This window comes from Heptranchias perlo, chromosome 20 (genome assembly GCF_035084215.1).
Source record: "Heptranchias perlo isolate sHepPer1 chromosome 20, sHepPer1.hap1, whole genome shotgun sequence".
NCBI lineage: Eukaryota > Metazoa > Chordata > Chondrichthyes > Hexanchiformes > Hexanchidae > Heptranchias > Heptranchias perlo.
In genome coordinates, this window is record NC_090344.1 from 35328761 (window position 1) to 35346700 (window position 17940).

The 17940-nt window shown below is 45.6% G+C and overlaps 1 protein-coding gene across 2 annotated transcripts in view; it reads left to right on the forward strand.

Annotated features, from left to right (window-relative positions):
* LOC137335696 (GDNF family receptor alpha-2-like) overlaps positions 1-17940 on the forward strand; it is a 259802-nt gene that overhangs the window by 52279 nt on the left and 189583 nt on the right. Inside the window, exon 3 of one of the 2 annotated variants that reach the window (XM_068000997.1) lies at positions 6749-6841. The exons of the other annotated variant lie outside the window; for it this stretch is intronic. Within the exon in view, the coding sequence (XP_067857098.1) occupies positions 6749-6841 (93 nt within the window). The remainder of the gene's footprint in view (positions 1-6748; positions 6842-17940) is intronic. 2 annotated transcript variants of the gene reach the window in all.

A 17940-nucleotide genomic window follows, 5' to 3' on the forward strand; every position in this document is an offset into this window, starting at 1 on the left:
CGCAGCTTGTTGCTAGATCTTTAGTGGGGCTACTTTTGGTAGACAACTTGGGTTGCCATCTTGAATTGTATCCTCCTTGTGGGAAGCACCTCATATCTCCTCAGTTGTCTGTGCAACCTCTGTACGCCACTGCGCAATCTCATCCTCAGAAAAGCACATCACACAGGATTCCCTTTGCTAGCTCCCCCTCATGCTTCAGTTGGCAAAAGAAGTGTACAACTGAACCGTGAGGTGCCAGATTCATTCTCTGATCTATGTTCAGTCAGCTAAACAATTGGCCCCTGGACTCCTAGGTTCTGGAAAGGAAAAGATTTGACAGAATCCACATTCTTGACTGCTATCCAGTGACTCCCTGGTGGAAAAAGTGTCCACATTTGAGTAGGGTTTGGGCTCAGCTGTAATGCCCCCATGGAGGAATAGCCTTCTGACACTAACTGTTGCATGAAGAATGGCCACTTAGGCGAGGTCCTGAAGATGGCAGCATGCGTGGCAGCACAGCCAGTATACGTCAGCACTTCAGGGGATGAGGCAAGGGAGAAAAATGGAGGTTTTCTTTTATTGAAACGACGAGCTTTCAAATTGGTTGTTGGTACTTTACGAGCATGTGACAATGAATCATGCACTATTTTAAGAGGACTTAACATTAAGATTTGTGGCCCCTCAGTTGAAAAGGTTTGAGCTGATTGATCTGCCCCCTAATTATGTTTCTCTCTCTCTGCTAAAGAGGTTGCTTGGCTGTGACGCCTTGTGTCCTGCACTCATGGTTTAGTAATGCTGGAGTAAAAAGCACTTTGGTTTCGGTCTGCATCGCTGAAAAATCTTTTTATATAACACATGCCAGAAACCGGCAAAATGATGGTGCTTTGCATTTTAGCAGGTGGTCTCGGACCCCCTGGGGAGGTGCGCTTGCATCGCTTTGCATTGGCCTCAGCATATAATGAGTTATAAAACAGCAAATTGATACAGAAAGGTTTGTTGGATCTCTCGGGAACTTTTAAAATGTGAATTGGCGCACTGGTTCTTTAAAAGCTTAAAGTTTCACCACGTTCACTGGTTTAGACGATGCCGCTGTCACTGACTAGAGAGTGGTGTGAGTCCATCAGCAAAGAAACATATGACAATGACGGACAGGGAAAGACCATCAGGTCCATCCAGCCTGTTCCACACAATTGCGATGCCCTGTCCATCACAATATACAGACACTCCCCATCCCACCCGAAAGCCATGTGATCTCCTGGGATAGGCGAAAAACCAGATTAAAAACCCAGGCTAATTAAGGGGGGAAAAAAAATCTGGAAAATTCCTCTCCAATCCCCTCAGGCAATCGAAATTAGTCCAAGGAGGCCACTCTGACCCTGATTAATGCTAGAAAGTACCTACCCTTTGGAAGAGGTGATCTCTGCCCCAGCCAGAAGCAGGTCCAGCTCTTACTTGAAGGAATTTAGCGAATCAGCGTTCGCCACACAAGCTACGGGTCCACTACCCTCTTAAGAAAGAACCACCTGCGAACCTCTAACCTACTTCTAGCCTTACGTAGCTTGAGATTGTGACCCCCTCTGGTCCTCCCCAACCTATTTAGTTGAAACAAACTATCCACACAAATTATAAACCTTGATCAAATCACCCGTTAGCGTCTCTAAAGAGTAGAGTGCCAGCTCTTTGAGTCTAACTGATCCATCAGTTCTGCAGCTCTCCAAGCAGGTACTGTTGTGGTATAAGTACTGCCCATGAAAGTTAATGAAATACAATAACAAAATGCCAGATACTACTGTAATCACTTTTACGAATCAAGAGTTTTAAGGGATGAAATCCAATTTCGGCGGTAGTGCAAAATGGGCGATGGTGAATCGGCAGCTTATTCCACACCCTGCCCAATTTTATTTTCCATTGACGTCAAAATACTGTATTTGCATGTTACATAGAATAACAAGTAGAAGCTGTAACCACAGTGGCTATGCTTGGCGGTTCCCGAATACCACCTGAACTCTGAAAATGTGTTTCAGCCTCAAACACTTCTCCTTCAAACGCAGTCAGACTAACAGATCTCCCATAGCATTATAAGTAGGAGCTGTGTTGTAAGGAGAAAAGTGTTACACCAGGCAACACACAATACACTATTCTCTTGCTAAGGTGGAACTGTGTCCCTTTAAAGCCCATAAACTCTGATTGTTAAGTAAACATAGCCTCCGGTCAGTCAGAGTTTAATTGTTGTTTGGTGGGGGAACTTTGCAGATTAGAAAATACTTATAAATTTCAGGCTCCAGGCCAGAAGAATGGGTGCATGCCGGACATAAGACTTTTACTTATAAACTAGTGAATCGCCATGCTCATGGTAGGCAAGAATTTTGTGCCATTTTATAAGGACAGGAGCATTACATCACGTAACTCACGATGTATTATTCTGCTGCTAACGTAGAAGCATGTGTTTAATTGATGTAAAGTTCAATTAAGAAGCTGCAGACATTGTGGCTCAGGCGTTTTCTGTTTCTGGAGAGTTTCTCTGTACATTCTAAAGAACTGCTTTTGTTTCTTTCTGCTTTTACTTTTCCAAATTTGACACAGAAATTTGCAAGATGTGTGATTTTTTGAAAAGTGACAGACAGGAAGTTTGCACAAACACAAAGTTTCTATAATATTATAGATAGGTAGATAGATCACAATTCTAGACTTGATATTAAAACAGGGAAAGCTACACCATTCACCCCCACAATCATGTGGATAATGGAAGTTGATAGAGAATCATGACCCCAAATTATGGTCTGGAATCTATGGGACATCAATACCCTAGGTATGGAAGGAAGATGAGACCCACATAAACAGTGATCGGAAAAAGCTACTTTAAAACTATTATTCTGCTAGATGATCAGATTCAAGTAATAGAAATGTAATTTAATCTTCCTTGTCCTGTGAGATTGGTTTGCGTCAGACAGGAAGAGATTGGACAGCAATGCCTTGCGCAAGGCTTTGTCCCGTGAACATTTAAGTGGGCCATCGGACAGGCGGTAATCATAGGAGCGTTGATAATGGAGCATCAGCTGACAGGGAGAAAGGATTTTTGGAAGCTTCTCCAAGTGATAATTGGCCAGTTGCAGTGTCATGAAGTGTCTGGTAGCGTGTTGCTAAAGTAATGTAAGAAAGAGGTAACTTTAAACTGAAGTTGTCACAGTGTCAGCTTCTGTCCTTGCAATATCTCAATGTTACCCCATCAAACCTGTCAGCAGAGTGCTGCGGTGGCAGTGCTCTTTAAATGCTGGTTGTCGCCGTAACCAAATTACACTCTGGTTTGCATTTTGAAAGGGCCAAACACTCAGAGCAGGTCACATCAAGACGACAAAAAAAGGGAGATGTGCCCCATTGGTTGTTCTTCACCAGCTATAGTGCCTGTTGACCCTTTGAGTCATGGGTCTATACATCTGTGTGTTGTCAGGGTCTGAGAGAGGCCAGCAAGAGAACTCGTCAGTTCAGTCTTTTCTGTGTTGACCAATGAAAACACATTAAGAGTTGAGCTGGTTACGGCTATAACACGCCCCCGTCAATCTCTGACGTCTGGCATTCGATTTGCTGAGAAACCTAATAAAGTCAGTTTTCACCCAATGATAATTATTCGGGTTCCCTAAATTCAAAATGAGGTCCAGGAAGAAGAAGAAACAAGGCGAGTAAAAGTTTAAAAAGTCAACTTTTTAGGGGAAATAAGATTGGGAAAGATGCAATGTGTGTCGGAAAAATTAAACTCAGAAAATGTAGAATGTAAAAATAAAACAGGACAAGGGAAAAATTGACAAGCAAGAATACAGAGAAAATGAGGATGAAAGGATTAACCTGCGTAAAATGTAGGATTAATTTTTTTGATTGGGCCTCTGTGAAACATCTTGGGACTTTTTTTTACATTAAAGGCGCTATATAAACACAAGTTGTTAATAACGGAGAGAGGGAAGACGAGAAGAATTTTTTTTTACACAGCGAGTTGTTATGATCTGGAATGCACTGCCTGAATGGGCGGTGGAAGCAGATTCAATAGTAACTTTGCTGTAAGATTCTATGAGAGGAATGTTTACAAACACATTGGAAATATCAGTGGACAACTGCTTAACATGCTGACATGACATTCCAATTCAGGTGCGACCCCATGTCAATGGCAGTGTTAAAATTGTGGCCAGAGGAATGTCACATGAATGCGTTAAGTGAGCATCTGCTAATGTCAACAAACGTAGATTCTAACCTTCCTTTATTTTTTGCTCTTTTCAATTTGGACAGAATATATCCAGTTCCCAGAAGACCTAGGTTCATAGCACAAAGACTGGCCCTGTTCAAACTGAGCAGTACCTGAGCAACTCGTTCAGTGAGACTAACAGGGCAGGTGTTTTGAGAAATACCATTTACCCTGGGACTGCAGTGTGTGCTGCAGAGACTTACCTGAGCCTGGTTCTTAAGATAGGTTCTCAGGAAGTTACTCACTGTATCCATCACCATGGATTTCAGACCTATGCAATGGCTTTCAAACTTCTCTGCATGGGGTGCAGACTAAATATTACCACACTCTCTCAGACCCTCTTGGAATATCACCACCCTCGCTGGAACTCATCCCTCCTGGGAGCCACCCCTCCCCCCCAATGAATATTACCACACTCACTGGGGACCCTCCCCCCCAACCAATGTTACGACACCTTCTGGGACCCCTTGCAAAGATTACTACACTGCTGCGGACTCCTGTAAGCATTGATATGTTTCTACGGGCCCCTTGTCTTTACTTACTAAAGTTAACCATCATCACAGAACCCAGAAAAATGTGGAATTCTCAAGAAAACCCTGCAGGACGGAATTCTGACGATCTCGAGGCCCTTTAGGTTCCTCATCGATTCCTGTGGCCCGTAATCCCCAGCTTGAAACCCTGTGGCCCAGGCCATGCTTGAAATGATGGCTGCCTGAAATAAGTACAGCACACACTCGATTGCACTCGTGATCGGTGATGTCCAGGAATATGGCCTCAGCTATGAAAGAGAGAAAAACACAAGCACAAAGCTGTTGGAAAGAAATCCCCAAGTGTTCGGGTCCCGTGCTCTCTTTTGATGTTTAGTTGCCGCCAGGAAGCCAGCGCAGATCTCGCACACGGCGTTTACCCCAGTCGTAGAACTCGTGTGAGAAGGTTTTGAGAAGGGGTTTTGATAAGAGTAAATAGGGAGAAACTGTTTCCAATGACAGGAGCGTCAGTAACCAGAGGACACCAATTTAAGATAATTGGCAAAAGAACCGGGGGGGTGGGGGTGGGGGGGGGTGTGTGGGGAGCAAGCAGAACCTTTTTTTTAAAGCAGCGAGTCGTTTTGATCTGAAAGCACTACCTGAAAGAGTGGATGAAGCGGATTCAATAGTGACTTTCAAAAGGGAATTGGATCTTTACTTGAAAAGGAAAAAAATTGCTGGGCTCTGGGGAAAGAACAAGGGGGAGTGGGACTAATTGGATTGCTCCACTCAGACGCGATGGGCCAAATGGCCTCCTTCTGTGCTGCAAGACTCTAGTATTTTATGCCATTCAAGGGACAGGTGTGTAAGTCCCTGAGAAACATTTGATCGGGGGTATGAGGTATGGGGTTGGGTATGATATTTCCTAGAGACTGGGACCAGCCAGAGGGACCCCACTGCTCTTTCTGGGACCTGTACGTTCTTATATTCCTTCGTACCAGTGAAGCAAATCATGGCCTCAATCATCCACACTCTGATCTCCCACCTTTTGATAAAACCCTTTTCTTAACCAATAATATTAGGGATCTTTCCCTTCGTTATTTGTACAAATGGATCTCACGTGACGTTGCTCACGGATGGTCTGGTGCATGCTTGTGATATGGAGCTGCTAAACCCGGCCTGTCCCTTTAAGGCCACTGCAAGTACCCGTGGCTACTTTCAAATTGCCGAGGTGGGTTAGGGGTCAGAAATTGGTTGTAAACTTCAAGCTCCAGGTCAGAAGAACCCAGTATCTTTTTTTAACAAGATTGTTTTGCGTTTGTAGCAAAGTATGACATTGCTGGTGTGTGACGGACAAGTGCCAGATACAGGACTACTTTTATACAGGTGTGTGCAAGTTAGAGCATCACCTGTGGCATAGCTCGTGGTAAATCAGAGAATTTGGTGTCTCTCTTATCTGCCTCGGTCATGTTCATGGTGTTTATTTCTCCATCTCTCTTCTACTTCAGTGTCTCTTTCTCTTTCTCATTTTTCCCTCTGTGCACTTCTGTTTCTTTCTCTTTTTTTTTGTTTTGGGTGGGAGATAGCAGGGAAGGGAGTTGCCGAGAGTTGAGGGTCACATTTACCAGTAGTGGAAGTAGGGAAAATGTGGTTCCTTTCCCCTACTGCTTCACCCCATCACCTGTTGCTTCTCCTCCACCCTGTCATTCCCATTGCCTCACCTATCGCATCCCCTTCCCACACCCTGTCAACTTTCTCCCTCGCTCTCTTATCATGTCCTGTATCCTCCATAACCCCTCGCAGCCCCTGCCATTCATCCCTCCATCTCCTCATCGTTATCCTTCTCCCATCTGCTCCCCCCCCTCAACCTTCCCCCATTTGCTCCCCCAGATTCCATCATCCACATGGGCACCCATTCCATTACCTGATCCATCCCCATTCCCTCACCCACCATCTCACCCTCACCCACCTCATCCCAAATCCCGCTCCACTATCCCCTCCCCCTGAAGCAAAAGCTCCACTTCTCTCCTCTCCCACCCCAATTCCCTGACGAGCTCCTTCTTCTCATCAGGAAAACGTGCCCAAAATCTAACCTACAGAAACGGAGCTGGGAGACGCAGCTTAGAGGAAATGCAACGCCACCTAGTGTTGGGAGGCCTGAAAGGTAAGTAAAGCAACCTATACAAACCTTGCAGATTAAAAGCAATTCTGGATGTTAGTCACCCAGGTGTGACTAATAAGGTGTCACCACAAACAGGAAGTAAGTGTGACAAGCAGGAAATGGATGCCAGATGCAAAAATGCTGTGTGCGTGCTGGGGATATTGTTGCACCATGTGCCGAAGAACAACATTTGCAGACTCACAATTATCCGTCAGATTCCACTCTCCACATATTGACGTTTATCTCATCTCCACCCTTTAAATACTTCATTAAGATCACCCCTGGGCCTGCTGATGCTGTGACGATAACGAGCACATTACATTTTAATTTGGGCACCGTATTTGTGAACTAAAAAGTTTGTATGGGACTGAATTTTTTGCAGGAGGGAGCTCAGTGAAAAATGTTGCCCTTTTTAAAACACTGGTCCAAACATTCACTTCCCTGACACACTCAGGCAGATAGAAAACCCTCATAAACCAAGCCTGTGATGCACTAGCCCATTTAAGAAGTATTTGTATTCAGTTAAGGGGACATGTTGCAGGTGATGTACAGTTCACTGGCTTATTGAGAGAGTTCCATTAAGTTGATTTTAATTGCTGAGGGGAGTTCTAATTAGGTAGGAATGGAAAAAGTAGGTGGCGGTGAGCGTAATACCACTTCAGCTTTAATTATAATCAAATTATGCATATGAGGACTGTTTATTCTGGTGTCGGAGAGTTTTATTGAATAATAATACAAATCATTGCATATTATTAGTCCAATAATCTACTAGATTTCGTCTGATAATGATTAGTGGGGAATGATCAACAGGCATGTCAGTTTGGCTCAGTTGGTAGCAAACTCACCTCCGAGTCAGAAGGTTGTGGATTTTGACACACTAGACTGAGGCACATCATGTAGATTTATACTCGAGCACAGTACTGAGGGAATGCTGCACTGTTGTAGGTTAATACTGGAGTACAGTACTGAGGGAATGCGACACTCTTGTAGCTTAATACTGGAGTACAGTGCTGGGGGAATGCTGCACTGTTGTAGGTTAATACTCGAGCACAGTACTGAGTGAATGCTGCACTGTTGAAGGTTAATACTCGAGCACAGTATGGAGGGAATGCTGCACTATTATAGGTTAATACTCGAGTACAGTTCTGAGGGAGTGCTGCACTGTTGTAGGTTAATACTCAAGCAGAGTACTGAGGTAGTGCTGCACTGTTGTAGGTTAATACTCGAGCACAGTACTGAGGGAGTGCTGCACTGTTGTAGGTTAATACTCGAGTACAGTTCTGAGGGAGTGCTGCACTGATGTAGGTTAATACTCGAGTACAGTTCTGAGGGAGTGCTGCACTGTTGTAGGTTAATACTCAAGCACAGTACTGAGGTAGTGCTGCACTGTTGTAGGTTAATACTCCAGCACAGTACTGAGGGAGTGCTGCACTGTTGTAGTTAACACCTGAACACAGTATTGAGGGAGTGCTGCACTGTTGTAGGTTAATACTCGAGCACAGTACTGAGGGAATGCTGCACTGTTGTAGTGAACACTCGAGCACAGTACTGAGGGAGTGCTGCAGTGTTGTAGGTTAATACTCGAGTACAGTTCTGAGGGAGTGCTGCACTGATGTAGGTTAATACTCGAGCACAGTACTGAGGGAGTGCTGCATTGTTGTAGGTTAATACTCAAGCACAGTACTGAGGGAGTGCTGCACGGTTGTAGGTTAATACTCGAGCACAGTACTGAGGGAGTGCTGCACTGTTGTAGGTTAATACTCGAGCACAGTACTGAGGGAGTGCTGCACTGTTGTAGGTTAATACTCGAGTACAGTTCTGAGGGAGTGCTGCACTGATGTAGGTTAATACTCGAGTACAGTACTGAGGGAGTGCTGCACGGTTGTAGGTTAACACTCGAGCACAATACTGAGGGAGTGCTGCACTGTTGTAGGTTAATACTGGAGTACAGTACTGAGGGAATGCTGTACTGTTGTAGTTAACACTCGAGCACAGTACTGAGGGAATGCTGCACTGTTGTAGGTTAATACTGGAATACAGTACTGAGGGAGTGCTGCACTGATGTAGGTTAACACTCGAGCACAGTACTGAGGGAGTGCTGCACTGTTGTAGGTTAATACTGGAGTACAGTTCTGAGGGAGTGCTGCACTGATGTAGGTTAACACTCGAGCACAGTACTGAGGGAGTGCTGCACTGTTGTAGGTTAATACTCGAGCACAGTACTGAGGGAGTGCTGCACTGTTGTAGGTTAATACTCGAGTACAGTTCTGAGGGAGTGCCGCACTGATGTAGGTTAATACTCGAGTACAGTACTGAGGGAGTGCTGCACTGTTGTAGGTTAATACTCCAGCACAGTACTGAGGGAGTGCTGCACTGTTGTAGTTAACACCTGAACACAGTATTGAGGGAGTGCTGCACTGTTGTAGGTTAATACTCGAGCACAGTACTGAGGGAGTGCTGCACTGTTGTAGGTTAATACTCGAGTACAGTTCTGAGGGAGTGCCGCACTGATGTAGGTTAATACTCGAGTACAGTACTGAGGGAGTGCTGCACTGTTGTAGGTTAATACTCCAGCACAGTACTGAGGGAGTGCTGCACTGTTGTAGTTAACACCTGAACACAGTATTGAGGGAGTGCTGCACTGTTGTAGGTTAATACTCGAGCACAGTACTGAGGGAATGCTGCACTGTTGTAGTGAACACTCGAGCACAGTACTGAGGGAGTGCTGCAGTGTTGTAGGTTAATACTGGAGTACAGTACTGAGGGAATGCTGCACTGATGTAGGTTAATACTCGAGCACAGTACTGAGGGAATGCTGCACTGTTGTAGTGAACACTCGAGCACAGTACTGAGGGAGTGCTGCAGTGTTGTAGGTTAATACTGGAGTACAGTACTGAGGGAGTGCTGCACTGTTGTAGGTTAATACTCGAGTACAGTTCTGAGGGAGTGCTGCACTGATGTAGGTTAATACTCGAGTACAGTTCTGAGGGAGTGCTGCACTGTTGTAGGTTAATACTCAAGCACAGTACTGAGGTAGTGCTGCACTGTTGTAGGTTAATACTCCAGCACAGTACTGAGGGAGTGCTGCACTGTTGTAGTTAACACCTGAACACAGTATTGAGGGAGTGCTGCACTGTTGTAGGTTAATACTCGAGCACAGTACTGAGGGAATGCTGCACTGTTGTAGTGAACACTCGAGCACAGTACTGAGGGAGTGCTGCAGTGTTGTAGGTTAATACTCGAGTACAGTTCTGAGGGAGTGCTGCACTGATGTAGGTTAATACTCGAGCACAGTACTGAGGGAGTGCTGCATTGTTGTAGGTTAATACTCAAGCACAGTACTGAGGGAGTGCTGCACGGTTGTAGGTTAATACTCGAGCACAGTACTGAGGGAGTGCTGCACTGTTGTAGGTTAATACTCGAGCACAGTACTGAGGGAGTGCTGCACTGTTGTAGGTTAATACTCGAGTACAGTTCTGAGGGAGTGCTGCACTGATGTAGGTTAATACTCGAGTACAGTGCTGAGGGAGTGCTGCACTGTTGTAGGTTAATACTCGAGCACAGTACTGAGGGAGTGCTGCACTGTTGTAGGTTAATACTCGAGTACAGTTCTGAGGGAGTGCCGCACTGATGTAGGTTAATACTCGAGTACAGTACTGAGGGAGTGCTGCACTGTTGTAGGTTAATACTCCAGCACAGTACTGAGGGAGTGCTGCACTGTTGTAGTTAACACCTGAACACAGTATTGAGGGAGTGCTGCACTGTTGTAGGTTAATACTCGAGCACAGTACTGAGGGAGTGCTGCACTGTTGTAGGTTAATACTCGAGTACAGTTCTGAGGGAGTGCCGCACTGATGTAGGTTAATACTCGAGTACAGTACTGAGGGAGTGCTGCACTGTTGTAGGTTAATACTCCAGCACAGTACTGAGGGAGTGCTGCACTGTTGTAGTTAACACCTGAACACAGTATTGAGGGAGTGCTGCACTGTTGTAGGTTAATACTCGAGCACAGTACTGAGGGAATGCTGCACTGTTGTAGTGAACACTCGAGCACAGTACTGAGGGAGTGCTGCAGTGTTGTAGGTTAATACTGGAGTACAGTACTGAGGGAATGCTGCACTGATGTAGGTTAATACTCGAGCACAGTACTGAGGGAATGCTGCACTGTTGTAGTGAACACTCGAGCACAGTACTGAGGGAGTGCTGCAGTGTTGTAGGTTAATACTGGAGTACAGTACTGAGGGAGTGCTGCACTGTTGTAGGTTAATACTCGAGTACAGTTCTGAGGGAGTGCTGCACTGATGTAGGTTAATACTCGAGTACAGTTCTGAGGGAGTGCTGCACTGTTGTAGGTTAATACTCAAGCACAGTACTGAGGTAGTGCTGCACTGTTGTAGGTTAATACTCCAGCACAGTACTGAGGGAGTGCTGCACTGTTGTAGTTAACACCTGAACACAGTATTGAGGGAGTGCTGCACTGTTGTAGGTTAATACTCGAGCACAGTACTGAGGGAATGCTGCACTGTTGTAGTGAACACTCGAGCACAGTACTGAGGGAGTGCTGCAGTGTTGTAGGTTAATACTCGAGTACAGTTCTGAGGGAGTGCTGCACTGATGTCGGTTAATACTCGAGCACAGTACTGAGGGAGTGCTGCATTGTTGTAGGTTAATACTCAAGCACAGTACTGAGGGAGTGCTGCACGGTTGTAGGTTAATACTCGAGCACAGTACTGAGGGAGTGCTGCACTGTTGTAGGTTAATACTCGAGCACAGTACTGAGGGAGTGCTGCACTGTTGTAGGTTAATACTCGAGTACAGTTCTGAGGGAGTGCTGCACTGATGTAGGTTAATACTCGAGTACAGTGCTGAGGGAGTGCTGCACGGTTGTAGGTTAACACTCGAGCACAATACTGAGGGAGTGCTGCACTGTTGTAGGTTAATACTGGAGTACAGTACTGAGGGAATGCTGTACTGTTGTAGTTAACACTCGAGCACAGTACTGAGGGAATGCTGCACTGTTGTAGGTTAATACTGGAATACAGTACTGAGGGAGTGCTGCACTGATGTAGGTTAACACTCGAGCACAGTACTGAGGGAGTGCTGCACTGTTGTAGGTTAATACTGGAGTACAGTTCTGAGGGAGTGCTGCACTGATGTAGGTTAACACTCGAGCACAGTACTGAGGGAGTGCTGCACTGTTGTAGGTTAATACTCGAGCACAGTACTGAGGGAGTGCTGCACTGTTGTAGGTTAATACTCGAGTACAGTTCTGAGGGAGTGCCGCACTGATGTAGGTTAATACTCGAGTACAGTACTGAGGGAGTGCTGCACTGTTGTAGGTTAATACTCCAGCACAGTACTGAGGGAGTGCTGCACTGTTGTAGTTAACACCTGAACACAGTATTGAGGGAGTGCTGCACTGTTGTAGGTTAATACTCGAGCACAGTACTGAGGGAGTGCTGCACTGTTGTAGGTTAATACTCGAGTACAGTTCTGAGGGAGTGCCGCACTGATGTAGGTTAATACTCGAGTACAGTACTGAGGGAGTGCTGCACTGTTGTAGGTTAATACTCCAGCACAGTACTGAGGGAGTGCTGCACTGTTGTAGTTAACACCTGAACACAGTATTGAGGGAGTGCTGCACTGTTGTAGGTTAATACTCGAGCACAGTACTGAGGGAATGCTGCACTGTTGTAGTGAACACTCGAGCACAGTACTGAGGGAGTGCTGCAGTGTTGTAGGTTAATACTGGAGTACAGTACTGAGGGAATGCTGCACTGATGTAGGTTAATACTCGAGCACAGTACTGAGGGAATGCTGCACTGTTGTAGTGAACACTCGAGCACAGTACTGAGGGAGTGCTGCAGTGTTGTAGGTTAATACTGGAGTACAGTACTGAGGGAGTGCTGCACTGTTGTAGGTTAATACTCGAGTACAGTACTGAGGGAGTGCTGCACTGTTGTAGGTTAATACTCCAGCACAGTACTGAGGGAGTGCTGCACTGTTGTAGTTAACACCTGAACACAGTATTGAGGGAGTGCTGCACTGTTGTAGGTTAATACTCGAGCACAGTACTGAGGGAATGCTGCACTGTTGTAGTGAACACTCGAGCACAGTACTGAGGGAGTGCTGCAGTGTTGTAGGTTAATACTGGAGTACAGTACTGAGGGAATGCTGCACTGATGTAGGTTAATACTCGAGCACAGTACTGAGGGAATGCTGCACTGTTGTAGTGAACACTCGAGCACAGTACTGAGGGAGTGCTGCAGTGTTGTAGGTTAATACTGGAGTACAGTACTGAGGGAATGCTGCACTGTTGTAGTGAACACTCGAGCACAGTACTGAGGGAGTGCTGCAGTGTTGTAGGTTAATACTCGAGTACAGTTCTGAGGGAGTGCTGCACTGATGTATGTTAATACTCGAGCACAGTACTGAGGGAGTGCTGCATTGTTGTAGGTTAATACTCAAGCACAGTACTGAGGGAGTGCTGCACGGTTGTAGGTTAATACTCGAGCACAGTACTGAGGGAGTGCTGCACTGTTGTAGGTTAATACTCGAGCACAGTACTGAGGGAGTGCTGCACTGTTGTAGGTTAATACTCGAGTACAGTTCTGAGGGAGTGCTGCACTGATGTAGGTTAATACTCGAGTACAGTACTGAGGGAGTGCTGCACGGTTGTAGGTTAACACTCGAGCACAATACTGAGGGAGTGCTGCACTGTTGTAGGTTAATACTGGAGTACAGTACTGAGGGAATGCTGTACTGTTGTAGTTAACACTCGAGCACAGTACTGAGGGAATGCTGCACTGTTGTAGGTTAATACTGGAATACAGTACTGAGGGAGTGCTGCACTGATGTAGGTTAACACTCGAGCACAGTACTGAGGGAGTGCTGCACTGTTGTAGGTTAATACTGGAGTACAGTTCTGAGGGAGTGCTGCACTGATGTAGGTTAACACTCGAGCACAGTACTGAGGGAGTGCTGCACTGTTGTAGGTTAATACTCGAGCACAGTACTGAGGGAGTGCTGCACTGTTGTAGGTTAATACTCGAGTACAGTTCTGAGGGAGTGCCGCACTGATGTAGGTTAATACTCGAGTACAGTACTGAGGGAGTGCTGCACTGTTGTAGGTTAATACTCCAGCACAGTACTGAGGGAGTGCTGCACTGTTGTAGTTAACACCTGAACACAGTATTGAGGGAGTGCTGCACTGTTGTAGGTTAATACTCGAGTACAGTACTGAGGGAGTGCTGCACTGTTGTAGGTTAATACTCCAGCACAGTACTGAGGGAGTGCTGCACTGTTGTAGTTAACACCTGAACACAGTATTGAGGGAGTGCTGCACTGTTGTAGGTTAATACTCGAGCACAGTACTGAGGGAATGCTGCACTGTTGTAGTGAACACTCGAGCACAGTACTGAGGGAGTGCTGCAGTGTTGTAGGTTAATACTGGAGTACAGTACTGAGGGAATGCTGCACTGATGTAGGTTAATACTCGAGCACAGTACTGAGGGAATGCTGCACTGTTGTAGTGAACACTCGAGCACAGTACTGAGGGAGTGCTGCAGTGTTGTAGGTTAATACTGGAGTACAGTACTGAGGGAATGCTGCACTGTTGTAGTGAACACTCGAGCACAGTACTGAGGGAGTGCTGCAGTGTTGTAGGTTAATACTCGAGTACAGTTCTGAGGGAGTGCTGCACTGATGTAGGTTAATACTCGAGCACAGTACTGAGGGAGTGCTGCATTGTTGTAGGTTAATACTCAAGCACAGTACTGAGGGAGTGCTGCACGGTTGTAGGTTAATACTCGAGCACAGTACTGAGGGAGTGCTGCACTGTTGTAGGTTAATACTCGAGCACAGTACTGAGGGAGTGCTGCACTGTTGTAGGTTAATACTCGAGTACAGTTCTGAGGGAGTGCTGCACTGATGTAGGTTAATACTCGAGTACAGTACTGAGGGAGTGCTGCACGGTTGTAGGTTAACACTCGAGCACAATACTGAGGGAGTGCTGCACTGTTGTAGGTTAATACTGGAGTACAGTACTGAGGGAATGCTGTACTGTTGTAGTTAACACTCGAGCACAGTACTGAGGGAATGCTGCACTGTTGTAGGTTAATACTGGAATACAGTACTGAGGGAGTGCTGCACTGATGTAGGTTAACACTCGAGCACAGTACTGAGGGAGTGCTGCACTGTTGTAGGTTAATACTGGAGTACAGTTCTGAGGGAGTGCTGCACTGATGTAGGTTAACACTCGAGCACAGTACTGAGGGAGTGCTGCACTGTTGTAGGTTAATACTCGAGCACAGTACTGAGGGAGTGCTGCACTGTTGTAGGTTAATACTCGAGTACAGTTCTGAGGGAGTGCCGCACTGATGTAGGTTAATACTCGAGTACAGTACTGAGGGAGTGCTGCACTGTTGTAGGTTAATACTCCAGCACAGTACTGAGGGAGTGCTGCACTGTTGTAGTTAACACCTGAACACAGTATTGAGGGAGTGCTGCACTGTTGTAGGTTAATACTCGAGCACAGTACTGAGGGAGTGCTGCACTGTTGTAGGTTAATACTCGAGTACAGTTCTGAGGGAGTGCCGCACTGATGTAGGTTAATACTCGAGTACAGTACTGAGGGAGTGCTGCACTGTTGTAGGTTAATACTCCAGCACAGTACTGAGGGAGTGCTGCACTGTTGTAGTTAACACCTGAACACAGTATTGAGGGAGTGCTGCACTGTTGTAGGTTAATACTCGAGCACAGTACTGAGGGAATGCTGCACTGTTGTAGTGAACACTCGAGCACAGTACTGAGGGAGTGCTGCAGTGTTGTAGGTTAATACTGGAGTACAGTACTGAGGGAATGCTGCACTGATGTAGGTTAACACTCGAGCACAATACTGAGGGAGTGCTGCACTGTTGTAGGTTAGCACTCGAGCACAATACTGAGGGAGTGCTGCACTGTTGTAGGTTAATACTGGAGTACAGTACTGAGGGAATGCTGCACTGTTGTAGTTAACACTCGAGCACCGTACAGAGGGAATACTGCACTGTTGTCGGCTGACCCTCAAGATGATGCAGTCGCGAGGTCCAACAGTGTAATGGTTATTGTACTGGACTAGCATGTACTGATTATAAGTTCAAATCTCACCATGGCAGGCTGCAAAATTGAATTCAGTAAATTTTGTAATATGTGGCTGGTACCAGAACAAATGACCATGAGAATCCAACTGGTTCACTAATGTCTTTCAGGGATGGATAGCTGATGCTCCTACCTGTCCCACACAAGTGGTTGACTCTTAATGCCCTCTGAAGTGGCTTTGCTACAGAAGGCCCAACACCACCTTATTAGGGCAACTAGGGATGGGCGATAAATACCAGTGTTGCTCACATTCCAAGAACAAGTCATAGAAAACAAGGTTATTGACTGGCACAGGTGTGGTTAGCCAAATGGTCCCCTTCTGTGCTGTAATTTCTACTGAGTGTTAGAAAAGGGAAAAGGACAACTGAAAAACAGATTGAAAGTAACAGTTAGAAGATTTGAAGAAATTATTTGGCTGGATATCTAGTAGGTGGCGTGTTAAGGACCTTTAAAGGACATAAAGGGTGGAAATATTAGGAAGAGTTGAGAAATAGGACATGTGTTCAATGTATCATAGTGATCTTCATAGATGAAGATTATGAACAAGTTGAAGATCCCGTCATTTTGGCTCAGGTTTAACCGATGACATATGCAACAGCCAGTAAAGCAATTAACTCAAGGATGTGAATTTCTATAAGGCACCTGGACCAAATCGGTTACACTCATACACTCTGGAATCTTCAGGGAAATGAGAGAGAAAATGGGCCATTGTCTAGATAGTTTTTGTTGGAGCTACATCGATACAGTGCTGCTCTTGAAGATTGGGAGGGGAGGTGGTGGTTGGGGAAGTTAAAACAGGAATCCAGGAACTATAGCTGAGTTGGTGTGGTCTTCACTTGGCTCATCTTAAGAGGACATATTTTGATGTATAAAGTTATTCCAACTATGGATAATTGATGGGGACGGGTTTTGTGTGTTTGTGCGCGGGCACGCTTCTCCAAAAGGACATTGCAGGGGCCCTTGAACGGTGCAAAAGAAAGAGGAAATTATGGAGTAAGTGACTTATGCCATTAATGATGCCTCTCCATATTTTCATGGAATTTTGTGCCATTACCCTTACAGGACACAGTTAGAAGCTAATTATCATAGCTCCGCCCCTATTATAATCAATGGCGATAGCGATTTTCCTACATTCAAGCCAGTTTTCATGCTGTTGACACATAAGATTTGAAAATAATGGCGCTGATGGCCATGTTTAGGCCTTTAAACACGTTTTCCAGGTGGCCTGAGCTCATTTACTTAGCTCCCGTTAACTTACAATGGGTCTAATTTATCTCAAAGAGCCCGTTCAACACAGGCATTATACAGTGCTGTAATAAAACCCTTATCAATGTAAGATTTAAACAACCAGTCAATGCAGTTCATCGAGCAATGGAATGTTTTACAACTACAACGCCATTTGATGCTTCACACAAGTATTTAGTTTTCAGCCAAAGCAATCAGCGGTGCAAAATGGACAGGAATTCCATTATCCCCCTTAAATGTTCCATCAAAAATTGCAACAATAAAAAAAAAGCCCGTGACATTCCAAACTGACAATGTTAAGGCAGACTCCACGGGTTAGTGCGAGGAGCCTGGCCATCCTCTAACTGCAGTGAAAATATCTGCAGTTGATGCAGTCGTCACCGTCGGAGAAGGAGCTCAGGTGGGAATTGACGAGTGCCTCAGGTTGCTAAAAGCCGATAGACGTTGGCCGCGGCGCTTGCCATTCACCACCTGTTCCAATTAGAAAGGCAGGAAAATGGGGAGTAAGGAATCAACGGTGATATCGGCACCCAGCTAGATGGGGAAATTTACACTGTATATTGCTGATCTCACCATTACAGGAAGGACTGGGCGACTGTCTCCAGAGACAATAGCACGAAGAAAATAAGAGGAGCAAGGATTTGTATTTTTTTTTTTCGGAATCGCACCTTGTTCCAGCCTCACAACGTCCCAAAGTGCTTCACAGACAATGATTTTGG